The sequence below is a fragment of the Centruroides sculpturatus genome, unplaced genomic scaffold (assembly GCF_000671375.1).
Source record: "Centruroides sculpturatus isolate CEXI.00-Female unplaced genomic scaffold, Cexi_2.0 scaffold517, whole genome shotgun sequence".
NCBI classification, from domain to species: domain Eukaryota; kingdom Metazoa; phylum Arthropoda; class Arachnida; order Scorpiones; family Buthidae; genus Centruroides; species Centruroides sculpturatus.
The window spans coordinates 380,390-402,098 of record NW_019384811.1 but is presented as its reverse complement, the minus strand read 5'-3'; the positions used below and the strand labels follow the sequence as shown (position 1 = coordinate 402,098).

The 21,709-nt window shown below is 33.0% G+C and overlaps 2 protein-coding genes across 2 annotated transcripts in view; one reads left to right on the top strand and one right to left on the bottom strand.

Annotated features, from left to right (window-relative positions):
• The window catches only part of LOC111629785 (serine/arginine repetitive matrix protein 4-like), a 64,004-nt gene extending 54,664 nt beyond the window's left edge, over positions 1–9,340 (top strand). The window contains exons 5-6 of the mRNA XM_023373695.1: positions 3,765–3,884; positions 8,385–9,340. Coding sequence (XP_023229463.1) covers positions 3,765–3,884; positions 8,385–8,559 — 295 coding nt within the window. The 3' untranslated portion in view covers positions 8,560–9,340. The remainder of the gene's footprint in view (positions 1–3,764; positions 3,885–8,384) is intronic.
• A 9,225-nt stretch (positions 9,341–18,565) lies between these two features.
• On the bottom strand, positions 18,566–21,699 carry LOC111629786 (KRAB-A domain-containing protein 2-like). Its single transcript, XM_023373696.1, has 2 exons — positions 19,206–21,699; positions 18,566–18,894 (listed from the first exon to the last, which is right to left on the bottom strand). Exons 1-2 carry the CDS (start codon positions 20,096–20,098, stop codon positions 18,717–18,719), a joined length of 1,071 nt encoding a protein of 356 aa, XP_023229464.1. The 5' UTR covers positions 20,099–21,699; the 3' UTR covers positions 18,566–18,716.
• Between the last annotated feature and the right edge of the window lie 10 nt (positions 21,700–21,709).

The window sequence follows — 21,709 nt, the reverse complement described above, 5'->3', positions numbered from 1 at the left end:
AGCAGGTCTCTTTTTATTGTTTTTTAATTGGAGTCAGATTCAGAAGAGGCTACCGGAGCTTGCAGGGTCAACTCCTCTTGTTCCATCCTTTGTTTTTTGGCAGCTGGCTTCTTGAAAAACATGTCCAAGGTGGTCTGTTTCTCTCTCTTCTTCAACACCTGTCGGAAATGACAGGCAAGGGTGTCATTGTAGAGATCATTGATCCTGTTGGCCTCGGCTCTGTTTGGATAATGAGTGTTGGTAAACTCCCGAACCTCTCTCCATTTGACAAGGAAGTTTATGTCAACTTTCACTCTTTCTGATGATGTCTTGCTTTGTTTCAATTGAAATCACCTTTCTGTTTTTTAGGAACCATGATTTGCACAACCCTTGAATAAATGTAAATACCCTGCAGTGAGGTGATGTACATAATAAACAAGGGAGCAAGCCGGACCCAACGGGAGCCCTGTACTTCAGATATACTAATAATATATTTTAATAATACTAATATATTATAAAAATAGCAGATTTTCATTGGCAATGGCAAAAAAGTGGAAACATCATTTGCACTTGTTCACAGAAAGTCCGTTGTTCGCAGCCAGTCTGATGCTCAAGTCACATAACGGCCAAACAGAAAGTCCGTTGTTTTGCAGCGTCCATTATCCGAGGTGTATGTTATACAAGGCACCACTGTGTTATATTATTATTATTATTATTATTATATAGTAATTATAGTATTATCAAATGATTTTAATAAAATTTTGATTTATAATGAACTTTATTTAAACAATTGCAATAATAAAAAAATAAATAAAATTGTTTATATTAATTACAAGTTTAAAATCTTATTTTGTTATTACAAAATTTCCTGCGTCTGAAAAATTTTTGGTGGACCAGCAGGAAATTTCCGCAGACTCGGGGTCGAAGAACAGTGCTTTAGTCCATTTTTAACAAAAAATAACTTTTTCATGGAAAGAGGTTGTTAGCCCCTCACCCAGCTCCCAACCTGGAGGACCAAGTACTCCCTTAGTCCAACTCTCACCTAAGACTTTTCTAACATTGGTATCCCTACCATCAGCTAAGCCTTTATGATCATCAACAAATTCACCTTATTCTGATGGTGGGGTTTGCAGATGCCAGAGTGGAGATGAATGTATATATATTATGAATACACTGTATTGGGAAGAAGTGGAGAAAGCTCGTGGAATGAGTGAGTGAAGCAAGCAGGGAGTTGGACCACCTACTGTATGTCAACAACAATAGCAATTTTATTCTGATTATAGAGTACATTTCACTACAGTGCATTAGTTTTTACTTCAGTTGCTGTAAAGAATGTAGTGTTTAGATATGCTACATAGAATATGCATGATACACCACTATAAAAAGAATAGAAAACAATTTGAAATTAATCTTGTGTCATATAAACAAAACAGTATAGGTCATTTACTAACTGGGGTGCTTGGATCAAGTCTATGAAGGGAAACAGGCTTGCTGACAGTTGAAAACCTATAAAATGGATAATCCCATTCAAAAGGAAAGAGCAGATAAGTTCTTGTCATCTTCCTAGGAATCAAATATGCAAATTAACAATATAGGGTGATGCACGTAATAGATAAGATGGGTGTCTAGATGTAACTAAGAATGGTGGTGACTTGATAGTACTTGTTTAAGAGGTTGAAGAAAGCACCCTAGTTTTTGCTGGAGATTAGCTCACTACAGTTGTATGGCCTTGCACCACATTGTACTCCAGTGTTGGGCAATAAAAGATGTAATGAATGCTGCTGTCAGGTTCACCACATACTGGACAGAAGTCTGTGTAATGTATATTAAAACATTTAAGGTAGATATAGAGCCTGATATGACTGATAAGGTACTGTGTGATGAGATGGTTCATATCATTCAATGGTTGTTGAGATAATCCTTGATGTCTGGGATAAACTGATATGTTATCTAATTAAAATGCCTCAATGTCCTTTTTTTTCTTATTAATATGTAAATTTTTGACTATAAATTCATATCTTCTATTATCAGAACTTGGCTTTACAGATAATATTACAAAGATTAACAGAAAACAATTTTTAATCTTTGTAATATTATCTGTAAAGCCAGTATAATAAGTCCTGATAATAGAAGATACAAATTTATAGTCGAAAATTTACATATTGATATATTTATTTGATTATGGTTGATGTTCCACTTGTCTTGCCAATTTTGAGTGAGCTCTTCACATAGAACACTCTTCTTAAAGTATGCCAGCTGCAAACTGAAGTCTTCAGCAGCCGACCTGGCCCTTTCATTCCCTGTCATGCCTACATGCAGCTTCATCCATTGAAAGTGAATAGTGTTAGGCAAGTTAGTGAGGGCCTCTGGTATATCACTCACAAGAGGATGCAGGGTTGAGTTAGTAATTATTTTTAGTGCTCAGGCACTGTCCAAGAAGATGGTTAGATATATATTGCTGAAAGTTTTGCTGCTCCAAAATATTGCTTTTAGGATAACCAATAGCTCTGAACACAAAGTAATCTCAGTGCATGGTATCAATGAATCTACTGGCCATTATGAATTTTGATGTTTTATTTGTATGCCACAAAGGCACTTCTCACTTGCTCCTCATATTTCAAGCTGTTTGTGAATATTTTTACCTTTGTTTCCTCCAAAGGATTGAACTTGATGTGTGACTTTTTACTTAGAACTTTCAAACATTCCATTAATCATTTAGCCAGGGACTTTCAATGTCCCTAGCCAATAAAGGCCATGCCTGATGAGGATATTATTGGCACTTACTGAGGGGATAATGAATCTGGAGTATAATGGCTGTAATTATCCCTGAAAGTTATGGCCATTATACTCCAGATGATGTTTATGAGTGTACAATTTAACATACAAGCATACAAGCTCAGTTAAGTTTTTATACTTTTTTTATATTTTGGTGTTTTTTAAAATGCCTTTAATATTTCATTAGAAAAAGGTTGTGTAAAGGTAAATTTTTTAATTTTATCTGTTTTAGCTTGTTTTACAAGTATACCCTTTTTTATTATTTTTTATCTCTTAATAGTCCAGTTGTCATCAATATATCATTGCAGGTAATTTATTGTTTCAGTTTACCAAATATGTATAGGAGCAATAGGGGTAAATAGCACAAAATGCATTTCCTCTTTAAATCATAGTCTGTATAATCAATCTCATGATGTTCCTGTACGATAAGTTCTCTACAAAAATTGTGCTTACTACCATCCAGAGTAAATATATTTTTAAAAAAAATAGTTTTTATTTAACATCAGTACATGTTATACAAATTGTATGGTATCAATGAATCTAGTGGTTAGGTTAGGTTAGGTTGATCAATATTTGGTCAAGCAATTTATTAAAAATTAGAATGTTACTTTAATATACTTTGATTTAATCTAGTCTGGTTCGTGCATTTTGTCAAATTTGATTCTGTGATGTCATTTTCATGCCGATTGGTATGTGACAACAATTTACTTTTGTTGTCAACTGCACATTTCATCTAATCCCATCACCAGACAAGCATCTGGTGATGGCACTAGTTCTGCCTAATCTAGATCATTCCTTATGTCATTAAAATTTACTTTACATGCACAACTTTTTTCTTTTGGGACATTTTTGTTAAACTTTGTTCTAATGTTTGAATATCAAAAGTAAGGAAAGTGGAGAGTAGGTTGTGTAATTTGACACAGCTATATACATAGTATTAATAAACTAAATTTTATCTTATTGTTTGTCATCTTTAACTTAAACTTTATACTGTGCTTTTGATATTCTAGATCTCGCAGTCGATCGTACTCTTCACGTTCGAGATCCCATTCTAGATCCCATTCTAGGAGTCCATCCATTCCCAGGCGTAGAGGATCGCCCAGTTTCCTAGATAAACGGCGCATCACCAGGTATAATTTACAACAAATGTGCAAGTTTATTATATTTGTTTTGCTATTATAAAATTGTATTTATTAATATTTTCTCTGTTAACGAAAACCTCCAACAGGTCACATAGCAGAGGCAGATATAGGCATCATTCCCGTTCATATTCCAGATCACCATATAGATCTCACAGGAAAAGATACAGTAGTAGTCGCAGTTACAGTAGTAGTTACTCACACGATTATAACAAGCCACGATATCGCCGATATTGAATTATAAAAAAAGTATCATTCTTCCCATTACATTAGTTTTTATCATTCTGAATTGGAACAGGCTGAATGACAATGGAATTTTTTTGTTTCATAAAATTTACAATTGAAAAAACTTTAATTTTTGTTTATTTATTTTTGATATTTTATGCAATTTTTATTTCCTAATTCATTGACATTCAGCACACAATCATTAAATACCCTTAATGAAAAATTCTTTGACACAGTGAAAATTAAACATTTTACGTAATAAGTCAATTTTTTTTATATATTCTTTCTGTGTATTTAATTTTTTTGTAAAAATTCATTAAAAGAAATGAATTTTTCTTTTTATTTTAAGTATTTTCTTTTCAGTTTCTTCTTCTTGAGTTGATCATCTTCCTGTATCACCGACAAAACAGGTAGAGTTTATGTTTGTTTATTTGCCAGTTTGAATATATTTTTGTTTTGTTACTTATTTTAATTTCTTAACAAATTAAAAATATTTAAAAATGCATCAATAATTACTTTTTACAAAATTATTTTTGCCACATACTCTTCATTAATTAACTACTAACATCCATTAGAATATTGAGCTTAATTACATTACTAACCATCGTATTTGTATCTTGAATAACACAAATATTAATCCGTACCATTGATGTTTCTAATAAATTGGTAATGAAAGTTTTGGCGTATTAATCATACTAATAAATCAAACTTGACCAAACTAAAACTAGTTTCAGTTTTTCATCAAAAATTCACATTACTCTTTACAACATTTAGAAAAGACTGTTGAAAACAATACTTACCAAAGAAAGTTGGATTATCTGTAAACTGTTTTTAAGACTTGAGAATGTGTAATGTGGATTTTTGTAAATAACATGTAGTGTAAACTAGATAAATGAAGGTTGTTATATTATATTAAAGGTAATTTAGAATCAGAAAATAATTTTTGAACATATGTAATGAAAAAAAGAATAATCTAATTTTTTCTTCTGGAGCCACTTAAATATCTTTGGCAGCATCAACAAATTCTTTTTATGCCTAAAACAAATATTCCTTTATCTTTGATAAGTACAACACATTTTTCAAATATCATTTTAGTTTTTGATTAGAGCATTTTCCAGAAAAAGAATCTTGGTTTCTTCTTTTGCCACATTTTGAGGGGGAAAGTATTTTAAAAATGGCAAATAATGAAACTTTCAAAACATTTAGTATTCTGACCATAGAATTCTTGGTGCAGTTGATGTGATAAAGCATCCTCTACTCACATTGGGTAAAGAATTTAAACATTTAACAAAATTGGGAATGCTTTTTATTTTGGTAACCATTTCCATTAAGCATCTTACTAGTTTATGTCAATTTGTAAAGTTATCCAACTGTTTTATCATATTAATTGTACTGTAAAACTAACACAAAATCCTTTTACTTTATGTTTTATTATAAACCAGGCTGCTTAGTCTGCACCGCTGCACATACCAAAATAACACAAGCATTGTAAAGTACTATTTTATTTTTCCGACTTTTCCAACGATTATCGACAAGACTGTGTGCTGGAAATAGCCGTTCCCTAACGGGTACTTTACGCGGATTCGCGTTAGTGTGCCAGGCCTGGACTTTTAGCATGCACCAAAATTAAATAATGACCAAGTTTGTCAATAACAAATCAAATATTTAATTAATTTCTAGTAATAAACTATATACAAAATTTAGTAAAAATCAACAACTACTTATTCAAATGAAAATCAATAAGAATCAACCCGACAAAACTCAAATCAATCTAGTTTCTAACTTAAATCTATTCCCCTTTGGAATTCGACAAAATTCAAAGACTTTAATTCATAAGAATTATTGTATATAAGATCCTAATCATCACCTCAATATACTAGGAACCTATTTCCTCAACTCTCAAGACTTTCTCTATTCGTCGATCCACAAATCGAATAACTTCAAAATCGCCTTGGAACTATTTGATCCTATCGGCCACCTCTCTCGTTCACTGCTACTAAGCTCACCAAGCTCGTTGCTGTCTGGAGTTCACCTCATCCGTCTTCACTTGATGTTCAGTTTTTATACTGTGAGGTGACGTCACAATTCTGAATGAGATCACTCACCTCATTTACATACTTATTCGCTAACAATAAACTTTTCTATTTGTCTGGCAGCCTATTTTCCGACAATACTCGCTAACCTTTTACATTATTCTTTTTGATAATTTGCGGGATGTTTTATTCTTTTAAGGTTTAGCGAATTTAAGTTGTGTGTGTGGGGTCCACTCCCCCCTTTTCTCGGTGCGGACTTACTTTTTTCCGCTCGGGAACGCAAGTGTGCATGAGTTTTTTCCTACGGCGCTTTTCTTTCGGTGAGTTGGTTTCTCTTCTGTTTTTAAGTTTCTAAGGTGAATGGTGAGGAAACCTTCGTTCTAACAAAACATAAGCCCCAAACAAAAATATAATAAAAAGCAAAAATAAAAGTAAATAAAAATAATGCTCGGACTTGGTTCCTTACAGCATCTACTATGCAGTGTAGACTAGCACAGCATAGTGGCAGACATAATTAACAGTAAAACAGAGCTAAACATGTTCAGATCTGTTTTGTTATATATAACAGTTGGGAAAGTAACAACAGAGGGAAATTATGGCCTTTCCCCAAGATTTTTACATTTCTCAATGTATGAATGTTAGTGTGTGTGGGGTGGGGCTTGAATATGATGAAGCTGTTATTTTGAAGATTAATAACTCCTATGCTTGTTGTTGAAATTTTGTAGGTTTGTGTATTAGGGGATTGATGCTATTAAATTTTGGTGGTTAATGGTGAGGGGAGTGGCGAGATAACAGTAGTCATGTGTAACTCCAGTAGGGTCGGACTTAAAGACAATTTTGCTTGTTGTTATTAGCATTTACAATTTTTTATAAAACCCATCACTATCCTCAAAAAAGTTAAATAATAGATCACTAAAATATCTGATATTATTTTAATTCCTACCATGTCACTTAATAAATTGTATTTTTATGTGAATATAAGAATTATAATGTTTTCAAATAGTAGTCTGGAAAGATTCTAAACTACCTTAATATAATTGCTGGTCACCTAAGCTTTTGGAAAGATTGCTGTGTTTACTTTGACTATGATTCTTAATTTTACATTATGATGATATCATTTGAAGGACAAGTTCCTTTCTGGCTGAGAATATTAAATGTACTTATGAGCCAAAAGATTAAGAGGAACTTTTTTTATTTTGGTCGTGGCTCATAATTACATCTAAAAAATAACTAACTACAAGGTGAGTGTTTTACAAATTTTAAAATAGGGGGATATATCTAAGAATTGATTATGAAAAATTGAAAAGAATAAATCAAAGAAGATTTATTATTTGATAACTATGGCATTTCTCCGTCTAAAATCTAGTATTCTGTATAAAGAAAAATTATTATTAGCAATTTTGTGCTTACTTCTAAAGAATAAAAGAAAGAACAAGAAGCGATCAAGTACAGTCGACTCCCCTATAACATGGGTTCCTATAATGAAAATTCCTATAACGTAGCGAAAAAATTGTGGTAGTATTCATATAAAGGGACTCATAAAACGTTGTCGCCAACTCATGTCGCGACAAGATTGGTCGAATCTGGACCAATAGTGGATGAGCAGCCAAACTACTTTCCACCGTCCAGCACCACGCTACGGAGAGTTTAGGCGAGTAAGTTGAGTTTATTATCGTCTGTACCGTAAGTCTAATACAGCACTAATTTTATACATTTCTTATTCAACGGCCATAAAAATTATTTATATTAATGATGTCTCCAAAGTTCAACGAAGTTTTTGCAGAAAAATAACTTATCAGAAAATGCAGCCGCCATTTGGTGCGCTGCTCCATGACGAAAACAAGCGTAAGTAATCCTACAATTTTTGTTTATAGCATAGTTTATATGGATTATTCCCAAAAAATTATACATGTTTTGGAAATGTTGAGTCGAATTAGTCTAGAATCGGTTAATTTTATAGAAGAAAATTTTTCAAACAGCCTTAGTCCATAAACTTCACACGTGTAGGGCTGTGATTGGCTCATATATTTAAGGATTCCTACAACGTAAAATTCTTATAAAGTGGAACATATCTAAGCGTTATAGGGGGGTCTACTGTATTAAATTTGAATTGATATAATAGCACAATAATAATAAGTGGTGAGGCAGTGGAGAGGAACTTTTTGTCCTTAGCCTATTTACTTAAGAATGGTAAATTATTGTAATGACCTTTGTTTCTTTTGTATGTCGGCAGTGCACGCAAACGACCCGTTCCGTACAGACGACCTTCGCCAGTGACACCGAGCAGTCTGAGTTCTTGGTCCTACCGTTCTTGGTCGACTTCAAGATCACCATCATCCAGTCGATCACACTCGTTACGTCGCAGTTACACTCGTTCGCAGTCGTGGAGCTCTCCCGAGAGGGACTGAAAACACAAGAATCCTTCTGATCATAAATAGTCACACGTTGTTTTTAAAAAGTGAGTGTTTACTACGGTCGTTAATTACGATTTCCTCCTTTCCGAAAGCCATTATTTTTGGAATCGTAAAATAAAGTTGTTATTGAGAAATTCTAAATGCTAATAATCTAATGTATTGTAATCATTGTACGGTCGTTTTCACTCTCTTGGCAAGATTTTTTTTAAATTCCTTACTTCTATTTAAAAGGATGGATGAACTTCTGGCACTTTTAAATTATTACTTGTGTAGACACGAAATAGAGAAGTGAACGAACATTTATAAAAATTATAGTTTTTATTAAAAATTCTGTAATTCACCTACAAGAGCTCAAGAGCAGGTAAAGCAATAACCATTTTTTTATTTAGTTTAACGTAAATCATTATTCGCGTATAGTTTATCTGACTTTTATGGTAATAGCAAATGTAGGAATTTGCCCAACCAGAAAATTTCAAAAAGTATAAACCTCTATAAAATTTGACTGCCATCACCATAGCTGATTTAAATTATCACTTTCGTTGGTACAGAATTTTATAATACCATGACATTCTTTTAGATTCATGGATGAAACTGTAATGGTAAACGGTCTGTAAATGTTTTATTTTAAAAACGGTAATTGAAAACGGTTAAAAAAAAAAACTTTTTTTGTTTTATTTAACAAATTATTTAATTGTAGTTAACACTGGCTTTATCTGAGAAAATTGCTGTTGTCTGTACCATTTATTATCAATATTAAAAGAACGAATGTATCTCCCTTGTAGTTGTTTCTTTCTTCCCTTTTTACCCACTTGCCAACTTTTGGTAAAAAAAAAAAACGGTGTTATCAAGTATGCAAGTTTTCGGTTTTCAGCTAAGGAAGCAATAGTTACAGGTGACTCTCAAATTGATAATTTTAAATGAAAGATAAACTGATCTGTTTTGTGATTATTGCAAGATCTAGGTTTGGTATATTTATACTAGCTATTTAACTTCCATTGCATCTATATCTTTTCTTTGTAAAGATCTATGCTTGTTCTCATATTTTAAGATAAAAGGAAATTAATTTAATTGGAATTTAACAGACTATTTGTAATTAAAAGACCCTATTCATCTCTATATAGAATAGGGGTTCCCAATTTGTGTTTTGCAGAACCCTAGGGTGCCGCCAATAAAAATTTGGGTTTCACAATAAAATCTGTTGAGTCTAATGATGTATGAATGTACCAATACTGATTTGGGACGCAAGGCGCAATTGTTCAAATCTCGGATTGAGTCCTCATATTGTCATGCGAGGACTCGATCCAAAACTATACATGTACTAAAGTTTTGTTAGAACATGTGTTCTTGTGATGTGATTAAATATGCCCAGAGGAGCTTGTCATACGAAATTTCCATCATTCGAATATGTTTGAATTTCATATTCATATTCGTTTTAGAGCAGTGGTTCTTAACCTTTTAGTGATGAGGGACCATTTATCAAAATTTTTGTCTTGCCATGGATCACGAGCTGTTTGGCAGTAATATAGGTTCTTATAAGGTTGTTCTATAAATTAAACACAGAAAATTATTCGGAACCAAGAGTATTATAATATTTGCAAAAGTGTTACATTAATTATATTATTTTAGTGCGATTTTTGTGACTTCGTACTGTTTACCAACTGCTGAATTCTTGGTTCAGTGCTACTCAAAGCAAACGCATGTCAGCACTGGCATCCAACCGATTTCAATGTTTATTTTTAATTATCAAAAGCACTGAGAATCCTTGCTCGCATAAATATGTGGTTGAAAATAAAGTTAGGTACTGTAAAGCAATTTCTCGAATTTTAGGGAAAGCAATAGCTTTTTGGTTCCAAAAATCTTTAAGGTTAATTCCTGTCTCGAATGTATCCTTGCAGTTACTATCATGTTGCATTTCAATTAACTCTTCTTGTATTTCATCCAGCACCTCAGAAATGTTGACTATGAAAGGATTGCAAATCAGTTTCCGAATACTTTTGTCCTTGCAGTCAGGAAATAGTGATTAAATTCATTTTTCAAGCTTTGCAAATGGAATGTAATGTTCTTTTGTATTTGTCATTTAATCTCGGTACACTGTCAATCAATAATTGGGTTCAATGTATCAAACGCAGAAAAATTCTCTCTTTCGACTTTGCTGATCCACAGGTCGACTTTAGCGATAAATGCACTGATTTTATCTTCAAATGCAAATTTATTGCTAGTGCCTTCCAATTTCATATTTCCTGACCACAGGCCAGTTCGCTATCGACTCTAACCTTGACATACTGCGCATTGTCATCAACTCGTCATCATTTATTTAATAATTTTGGGATAACTTCACGGACCACTTCAGGTGCTTTCAGGGACCACCAGTGGTCCATGGACCACAGGTTAAGAACCACAGTTTTAGAGGATCTGGTTAGTTTAGAATTAAAAGATGCCTGAAGAACCCTGAAGGGGATTAAGTGTCCTAAACTGACTCTAAAAGTCATCTAAAGAATAGGAAAGTACTATATTGTAAGCATAATTATTCATCTTATGTCTCTACTTTGTTCACATTTTCAAAAGAGGAATGCTCAATTCTCTCTTTCACCCCCCCCAGTTCTTTGAGTAAAATGCTACTTTTGACTGTAACTGGAATTAAAGAACAGATTACAGCATCCATGTTTACCACAAGTGGAAAGAATGCAGTTATAGCTGCTCGTGACACCATTTTCACTGCACTCTTGCTATATAAAGAAACATAGCCTTTATTGAGTGAGGACCAATTTATTGGTAACAGAATACAAATAAAACGAACTGAAGTCGTAATATAATGTTTGACAAGGTAATGGAAACCATAAAAACAGTAAAACATGAACTAAAGCTAGAAAATCTTTCAAAAAATCAAAAGCAAAATGTTATGTCAGCACTGCACACAAATAACATAAATTTGAAAATATATTTGATTTATTATAATTATTAAATTTAATAAGATATGGTGCCTAATGCCTACCTTTAGTACAAAGTTACTTATAATTTAATTATTAATAGTAGCCAAAAAATGGCAAGATTCATTACGGCAATCATTTGGTTTTGAGTATCGCAGCTCTTGTACTGGATGTCCAGCTACACAATTTATTAGTAGGGAGAACTTGGACTGATCAGCCCAAATTGGAAACAATATGTATATTGCAAATGAGGATATTTTCACCCAATTAAAAAGTAGCATAGATTTGTGGTGAATTGAAGATAATACTGTTAAATTTAACAGTATTATCAATTCAGTTAAGGCAAAAACCAGAAAGATTAATAATAGATTAGTTCTAATAAAAGTTGATGGATGAAACCTGACTACCTTATTTGATATAAAGAATGGAGAAACTCTTATACCAATTATAAATGTTCAGGATCATAATATAAAGGTGACGCAAAACAAGTAGGTGGCTGAGGTAGAAAATACGAGAGAAGACTGTTTAAATCTGAATGTTAATTATAGAAAGGAAACCAAAGGAGATGACTTAGTATTAGTACAGAATTGAAAAAGAAAAGATTTGTTGAGTTGACACCTGATGAGAGGAAGGCTTGATATTTTAAAATTACTGAATGACTGTATAAATTGTTCTGCTCTTAATTTAAGTGAACTTTATTGTGCAAAATTAACTAAGATGGATATTAAGGAAATTAGAGGTAAACCCATTTGTTTACGGCCATACAAGGCAAGTGCATTAGGTCAAACTGCAATAAAAGAAATAGTTGAGGAATGGAAATATAAGGGGATAGTTACTCAAACAAGACCACCTTATGTGAGTCCAGTTCAATTGGTAAAGAAGAAGAAAAAGAAGAATGGAGAGAATAGCTTAGTTGTAGATTACCAGAGACTGGAGGATAAATTTTCCTTGCTGCATGTCGACCTATTAGAATATGTCAGTGATTGTAAACTGTTTATGATTCTAGATTTAACATATCTCTTGTCGAGGAAACTAAAATCAGGCAACTTTCATAACCCTAGATGATACAGACTAGTTTGAAGCATTCTTTTTGGTTTGGTTGATGCACTGTCTGAATTGCAATGTTTTATGAGTATATAAATTTTTCCAATGTTTAATATATCACGTTTTGGAGCCCTTACTTAACACTAAAGTCTTATGTTCTTTAGATGATGTACTAATGCAAGAAATTTGGATGAGATGAAAGATGAAAGGAAGTTTTCTAGTAGTTGAGATCAACATAACTCATCCTAAAGTTATGGAAGTTTCAGATTAAAAACTTTAACTTGATTTACAAAAAACAAAAAATGTGCATGGGTGGAAAGCAGAGGAAGGCATTTGAATTGTTGAAAAGTAATCTAATTAAATAAACAATACTGCCTCACCATCACTCCAATGCAAGGACTAAAGTCCATTGTAATGCTGGCTTAATTGGAATTGTTAGTATGCTACTCCAACTAGAGGAAAATAATAAATGGCATTTGGTATATTGCATGTGGAGAAAGGAAACACTGTATTACCCAAGTAACTAAAGCTAATAGCTATAGTATGAACATTGGATAAATTACATTTTTATTTGGAATAAACTTCATAATTGTTAATTGTCAGGTCCTGGTATAAATGATTGTCAAGAAGTTGATAAATCCCCAGATAGCACAATAGTATAATTTAATTCAAGAATATGAGTTTGATATGTAATATACAGGCCAAGTGAAAGGATGGCACATGTAAATGCAATGAATACGGCAACAGTATTAGAAATCTAGAAGTCTGTGTGACACTAACAGAAGAGCAGAACAATGATTCAACATTCTGATCCTAAATTATGTAAATTAATAAGCATCTTTCAGAAAAATCAAAGTGACAGAACTTAAAATAAATGACAGGAAATTATATTTTCAAAAAAATCAGCTATTCTGCAAAGTAAAAGAAAGTGATGAAAGATATCCTTACATAATCCCCAGAAGTATGAGGAAAGTGTCATGGTTAAATTTCATGATTTGATGGGTCACTTCACTGTTGACTGAACAGTAGGAAAAATTAGGAAACTGAAATGGTTTCCATCCATTAAACATTATGTACGCTATGTACTGTACATTACATATCAATGTGCTTAGTATTGGCAATTGCTTAGTAATTAGCTTGTTTACCAAGCAGTATGCTCGGTAAACAAAACATTCCATAAAGTCTGCCTGGAAAGAGTTCACTTACCAATTATTCATTTAGATCACTTGGGATCATTTGCAAAAAGTTCTAGCAAGTGAATCACCAGGTATTTGCTATCATAGACAACTTGACAAGATTTGTTTGTCTAACAGCAGTGGACAAACATCTCTGCCTTCAATATCCAAAAGATTTTGGGTTACCAGAAAGGATAATAAGTGATCATGGAGCCTTGTTTCACATCATGTCAACTCGAATATAGCACCGAAAACAGTAAAAAGCATACCCTAATTTCACTAAACATCCTCAAGCTAATTGAATGGTAGAGAATCAACAGAACAATACTATCTGCAATTGCAATTAGTAGGAGACACACAACATGCAGATAAGAACCTGAAGATTAGGAAAGTCTTGAGGAATCTGAACAATATGGTTAATAAATAGAACACAATTTGAGATTAAACCTTGGTGAATACCCATGCAACAAGATGGTAATGTATTGACTGAGCCTACAAAGATTCAAGACAAAGCAGGGAAAAGGATTGAAATGTCACAGGAAAATACTACAATACAAAATGTGGAATTATTGAGTTTGAACAGAAAGAGATTATGGTAATGAAGCTCATTAGCTCATTCAAACAAATAGGTTGTATTTTAGTAGGTTGTCCTAAGTACTGAGACTTGCTGATCATCACAGAAGTGCTGTCAAACAGGATCTACTAAGTAACACAATTAGCAACAAAGGAACAAGACCATTTCTACACCACCAAGGCAGTTATGTTATTCAATTGAAAGCTTGGAAATATAAAGCAGAATCAAGTGATGACAACAGCCAAATAGGAAATAGTGACAATTTAATTTCAAACCAAAGACGAAAACCTGGAAGGAGTAGTGATGCTTCAAGAGAACAGTAGAAAATTTTGAACTTCTTAAATCTCACAACTTAACTACCATAATTTTAAACTAAAAATATAATTTCCTTCTGACTTTACTCGGGACTGGTTTTTTAAGGAATAGTCAAATACCGATAAGGGATTTATGCAAAAATGATTAACTTTATCATGCTCTTCTAAACACACATCATGTATGATAAGTCCATTTGCCAAGTTGTGAGATTAAAAGTACAATTGAATAGGACAAGAACCTTTGAACTAATGCTCAAATACAAGAGCTTTTGGATTTAACTTATTGATAAATTTTTGTTTGCCTTAAGAATAGATTGAGTTTGAAATGTATATTTATAAATTTGAATTGCTGTATAAATGAAATGTCAGTTGGGATGGCGTGACTTTTGACTTCAAATGCCATTTTGTTTTGGTTGTGTATCCAAAAATAAACAAAAAGGAAAAGTCGACCCGGACGGCCAGCAGTCAAAATTTTTTGTTGGAACTCGAAGCGTGTGCGATTTTCTGTAGCATCCCAATACATCAGAAGACAGATAAAGCTAACACATCCAATATATGGACGTACTTCCTCTTGAATTAAAACTAAACATCATAGGCACAGTCTTCCAGTAAATAACACGTATTGGAATCAATTAAACACTGATTGTTTTTGGCCTCTACTGTAATGATTGGCCTGCAAGTGCCTATCATTACAGAGATTCTAAATTTAGATTAGTGTTTAGTTTCAATTTGATACCTTCCAGCTTTTGGGGACACTTAAGTTACTCGCTCTTGCACGAAATTGGTCGACTCAACGTATCGTTGCTGTTGCAGTTGACAAAAAGTTCACAAAAGACCGAACAAAAAATACACAACGAGCCAAGTAGAATTTCAAACCCAAGTTTTTTGTAGCGAGATGCACAATTCTCCATATTGCGTATAGGTACTGCATTGAAACTCACTAGGACTAATGCCTTTGGCTATCAAAAATTGAACAACAGCTCGCCGTTCAATTGGACTGCAGTTTGTACACCACTTTGCGAGGACGGCTATTTGTACACGGCTGTACTTTATACCCTTTCAATATTATTAGTCTTCACCTCATATACTACATTGTTTTTCTTTAACAGCATTGTTAACCTTATTGAATCTGCCTCACATAATATATTTTTTAACGAAGTTTAAATGTATCAGATATTTTCATCTATATTTAACATTGCGTTTAGCCCATTTAATTAAAATTAATTTTATTAAATTTCACGAAACTATAATTGTAAGTAGTAGTAATAATTTTCATACAACGGACATATTATACAGCCTAATTTATATTTGTTTAGATTTATACATGCATATTAAAATGAAATTGTAGACTAACATTTCTCGTATACTCTATCAATTCTTTTACGATTTGATATTATCGTTTCTTCGCCGTTTTCACAATTGATTTAATTCAAAGTACAAATTAAAATACTAATGTTACAGTGTTTAACTTCCGTTTTTATTCTTATACTTTCTTCCTCATTAAAACTAACAAAATATAATTTTGTGAAGCCCGAGCGATACTCGAGCTCACTTGTTAAAAATATCATAAAGGTGTCAAATCAAGGGATCGGGCTTTGATTCTAACGCTCGTAAAAATTGGAAGAAAAACCTAAATAAAATCATTAATCGAGAGAAAAAAGTTTTTAAATAACCTTAAAAGGAGATGCAGAGCTCATGTTGTGTGTCAGACTTATAAGAATTCGAAACAATTAAATACGAGCAGGAGTTTCAAGGTGCGATTAATTTCCCTCGATCGGATTTAAACACTGTCGAATTAAACCTTTGGTAGCCCAAAATGGTCTGTCATCTGCTTTGATCAGTGTTTCTCAACAGGGGCGATATCGCCCCATGTGGGCGTTTTTCCATGTTCAGGGGGCGATTAGTAACAATTTATATTTGGGGGAGCGAAAAACAATGTTTATGGGCGATATAGTAAAACATTATAGTAAGAATAATTAGATATTTTATTCGTCATATCGTACAATAATTAAGCAAATAACATTATATTAGTCACTAGTCTATTCGATGCGGTACGAATTTGGCTTTAGCCTCGGCATCGGAATTTTGAAGCGAAGGGGGCGATAATACGTAACGGTTTTATTGAAGGGGGCGACGATTCGTTAGAGGTTGAGAAACACTGGCTTAGATACAGGAGATCCGGGGAAGAGAATCTTTTAAGATGGCCACACACGTTAAGGAAATCCTTCGAGGAGTAACTGCGCAGGCCTGGCCTGGAGGAAATTCATCCGATGACGACGTACTGGCTGTTCTCGGATGTATTAAAATGGTGTAAATAGTAGTAGTGGCATCGATCACAAAATCTTGGGCTATAGATTCTGTTAAAAAGCGAAAGATCAACGGCCAGTCGATTTTACTACCAAAAAAATTCACGGATTAAATTTTATAGACGAAAAACCATGGGATATAACTGGCTGGATCGAACACAGTCATTTACAAAGCTTTAAAGGTGGATAGATAGAAGGAAAAACTGGAGCTTCTTGGGTGTCCAAGATCGGATATTATTAAAAAGAATTGTTATTGCCACAAATATTTTAAAAAGCGATATTCTATCTTACGAACAATTCTTAATTAAACAAAAAACAGATACAGTATTTTCAAAATCAGTACATTGTAGGTAGGTATTTAATAAATAATTATTATATTTTACTTTGTCTCGTTGTTAAAACGTTATTTCAAAAATAAATTCTCAAACACATCCGAGTAGTTTTGTAAATATTAAAATTATTTATAATTTTAATTTACTCGAGAAAATTTTTACCTGAAAAATTAATTTTTTACATTATAAATAATAAAAGTTAATAAGGTTATAGAAAGTAATTCTTCCAAACATTCACCAGACATTGTTCTCACAACTGAACGATATTACGGCACACCTTAAGGTCGGCCTGTGCAGGAAAATCAAATGGTTTTTCGATTCTACTCCGGTGGAAGACTTAGTATAAATAAACGGGTTTCTTTGTCACTGCAGCTGTTTGCCTCTCACTTTCCTTCACCCCACATACGATAGGTCGTGGCATTTGGATATCACCAATTCGGCAACCTTCACAATTTTAAACATTACAATGTATTAAAATGTATAAATTTTAAAAAGATAAAAATTTACAACTACAGGAAATCCTCCTTAGTTCAAAATTTAAGAGACGAAACAATCACGACTTGGAATTATCCGGATTTATCTATTTCTGTACAATATGCCAAATGCCACGTAATTGATGTAATTTATTAAGAAAACGGAATACGACTACTTTACAGAACGTTATTTTCGTCAGTTATTAGTTTATAATAATAAACTGCAGGTAAGTAAAGCAAAATTACTCGAAATGTAGCCCAAATTATTTTTAAAGTGACCCAAAAAGTAGTAGCCTAGTCCTACAAATCTCTCAATCTTGCCATCCCAATTAATCCCAGCCGTATTTTACGAAATGCATATGGACTATGTACTGTATTGCAAGAGATGTTTCTCAACAGTTTATGCTATCGATTTAAGTCATTGAGCTTTGAAATTGACACTTAATTCGAGATGGAATAACAGTTGAGGTGTACTCCGTCTATTGACTAAATTTAACTTAAAATCAATCAAGTTGTTTTTTGCACATATAACGCATCAAAATAAATTACTGTATATGCAATTGTTAAAAATATTTATGATTTAATTGTTGACAATTAAATCATAAATACTTTGGTTCGAGGTTGTGTACATTTTATCGTAATTCTAATACAGGTATGCCTCGAGTTACGTCGTTTGTCAAAATATATATATATATATATATATATATGTTACCGGCCAAACCCGATTTCAGGCCAAACTAGTTTATCCTAGGCCAAACTAGTTTGTCCTACGCGTGTCAGGATAAACTAGTTTGGCCTAAATACTTTAGGCTAAACTAGTTTGTCCTAGGCCGAACTGATTTAAAATTATTATTCAAGTATATTAATGGTTAAAATAAAATTAAAAGGAAATCAATTAGATGAACAATATTTATTCAAGTGCTTCTCAGTGTAACATAAATAAAAGATTAAATATTTTATTTATTTTTACAGGGTGTACTGTTGTGGCATTTCGAATTACAGACAATCATTTTTTTTTACACTGGCACGTATTTGTAGCACAACTTTTGGTACAGGTGCACCGTATAAAATCTTGTCCTGTCCCAACTGAATGTTTGGTAGCTGCAGTCTTTAGTGAGATTTGAACATCTTGATTAACATCACTTTCTTGTAGAAATTTTTGAGTACAAATGTCGAATTCAGTTCTGTAATAAACAAATATTTTATTTTGACCAAATTACATAACATATTCATGCTTTTTAGACGAAACAAAACAGCGTTTAACATTGCGCTTTTTTTCTTCGAAGATCTTTATCAGGCCTTCATTATAAGTAAATATTATACTAAAACCCTATCTGAAAAAATTCATAAAACTTGAAAACCTTTTCCAAATTTAAAAACAATAATCATCGAAATCAGTTCAGATTTGACAGTGAAATAGAGTAACATGATCATTAAAAAATAATTTCTTTTCTGAAGTAATTTGAGAAAAAAATAAATAAAATGCGTAACTAACCTGCAATAGAGTGTCTGCAATATTCCATGCTTAGTTCCAATTTTGTACAGGCCATCATTGTTTATTTCAAGAACAACGCCAATAACATTTCTTAGGTCGCCCCTTCCTCTGTCTACATCAGGAGTCGGCACAGTCACATTATCTCCCACTTTAGCTGGTGGATGCGATTTGTCAGAAGCAGATTTCATTTTTTTTGCCTGTTTCTGAAGGTTTTCAGCAGCTGTTTGTCTTGCCTTTTGGATATCATCACCAATTTTAGAAGTTTCGATATCATTACAATCACTATCATCTCCTGAATTATTGTGATCATTTGTATGTCTATGGGTTAAATCAGTTTCAATAAGTTTTTGAACGTCATCTTCATCTTGAATATCCTTTATTATTTCTGGTGGTAGTGATGTCGTTGAAAGACCAACTCTGGGTTCAACTCCAAACATAGCTTTGTAAGGCGATTGTTTTATGCCCGAATGATAGGCCCTATTTTTCATAAATTGTACATATCTCAATCCTTCTGACCATTTAGTCGAGTGATTATCTTTTAGCCAACAACTGATCATGTTCTCGACGTCTTGGTTGGCTCTCTCGACAGAGCCCTGACTTTGGCTGTGCCGTGGTTTTCCATGCACTAGCTTAAGTTCTGGCCAAAGACTCGTCATTTCACATATAATACGATTGACGAATTCTCTTCCATTGTCTGACTGCAAAATACACGGGACACCTATTGTCAAAAATATATCATTCAAATGGTAGGCTACTTCTTCAGCTCGTTTAGATTCCAAAGCACGAAGCAAAATAAACTTGGCCAAGTGGTCTTGGTAGACCATGATAAATTTAAACTTTCCATCAGGTTGAGTCTGAAAATCAATGAGATCCACTTGGCACCTACTGTTCATTTCAGAATGTAAAATTGGCTTAGAAACTAAGCCTCTTTTTTTTTGTCTTCTTTTCTTGACATGTTACACACATAGATAAATATAGGTTAATCATCTGTTTTGTGATATTAGCATATTTTAAAGATGTCTCAGCCAATAATCTGTTACGTCCGCCGTGTCCAATAGCTCTGTGAGCTGCATCAATAACATCATACAATTCCTCAGCGGGAATAAAGTATTTTATGTTCTCTACACTACGGGTGACAAGTTTTTTAACAAAACCAATGTTTAAAATTGCAAATCTGTTTAATCGCCTTTGATGAAGTGGTGTCTTAATTTGAGCTTTTTCAGCCTCTTCCACTTGTAGAAATCTCCTGTGTAGATCTAAATATTTATCTTTTGTTAAAAAATTAAAATGAGATGATTTTATATTTTCATTGTGCAAAATTTCTTTTAAAAACCGCTCTATCCATTTTAACTGATCAACTTTAACACTAGACGATGGCTCATCCATAACAACAATATGAAAAACAGCACAAAACTTTAAACTAGTACGTTCAAAAAATCAAATTAATATAGCTTCGCAAATTGCACTTAGGTACACAAGTCACAACACGATTGTGCGTGAGTTCGCATTTTTCACCAAATGCTCGCCCTCTGGTGTTTAAAAATAAAACTATTTTATCTGGGTCATTTGAATCATTTTTGTGTATTAGCAGTAAAGATGAATAGCAATAGAGAAGCCTTCTGTTGAGTTCCAAATTGAAATTTCGAAGTCATACGGGAGCCCAATATAAGTTTTCGTCTATTCCCACATGAAAAACATGATTATTCGAAAATCGGTCAGTTATATTTATTAGCTTCTCCGAATTCTGAAAGAGTGGATTAGACTTAAGAATTGGCAAAAGTTTCCCCATTGTCCAACTTTACATGAAGAAGTTATACTATCAATTTAAAGAATTTTTCCTTAAAGTTTAAAATGCCAGTAATTTTGTGGGCTGATGTTTTATAACATAAAGGTCACAAATATGTATAGAATGATCTCGCTCATTTGTTTCGATACCACATAATGACGTGTCCCGCAGGCAATAATTGTTCCCCTTCTATAAAATTTCTCGATTATCAGCTATTAGCAGCATATATCACATAGTTCATATTTAAATTTTTTTTTTAATTCTCGTTTATACGTTTTTCAAATAATCTTAAGAATGTTTCATTACCGCATTCCATTTGAGAACGCTGTAACCTGAGGAAAATCTCCTGTGTAGATCGAAAACGTTTGTGTTTGCATTAAAATCTTCTGGAATTGTACTTTTAAGGTTCAGAGATGTGCTGTTTTTATGATATATATCACTATATCGGACAGAAATATATGATTAATTTTACATTACTAGTTACCAACGACCCAGATAAAGTAGCCATTTTGTAAAAATGCAGCGTAGACAACGAAAGCTCGATAGAAAGGGACGCGAGGGGAATCCCCGCGTTAAGTGTTTATTTTATCACTTGCAACGAATAAATCAGTTTGGCCTAGGACAAACTAGTTTAGCCTAAAGTATTTAGGCCAAACTAGATTGTCCTAGGCTAAACTAGTTTATCCTGACACGCGTAGGACAAACTAGTTTGGCCTAG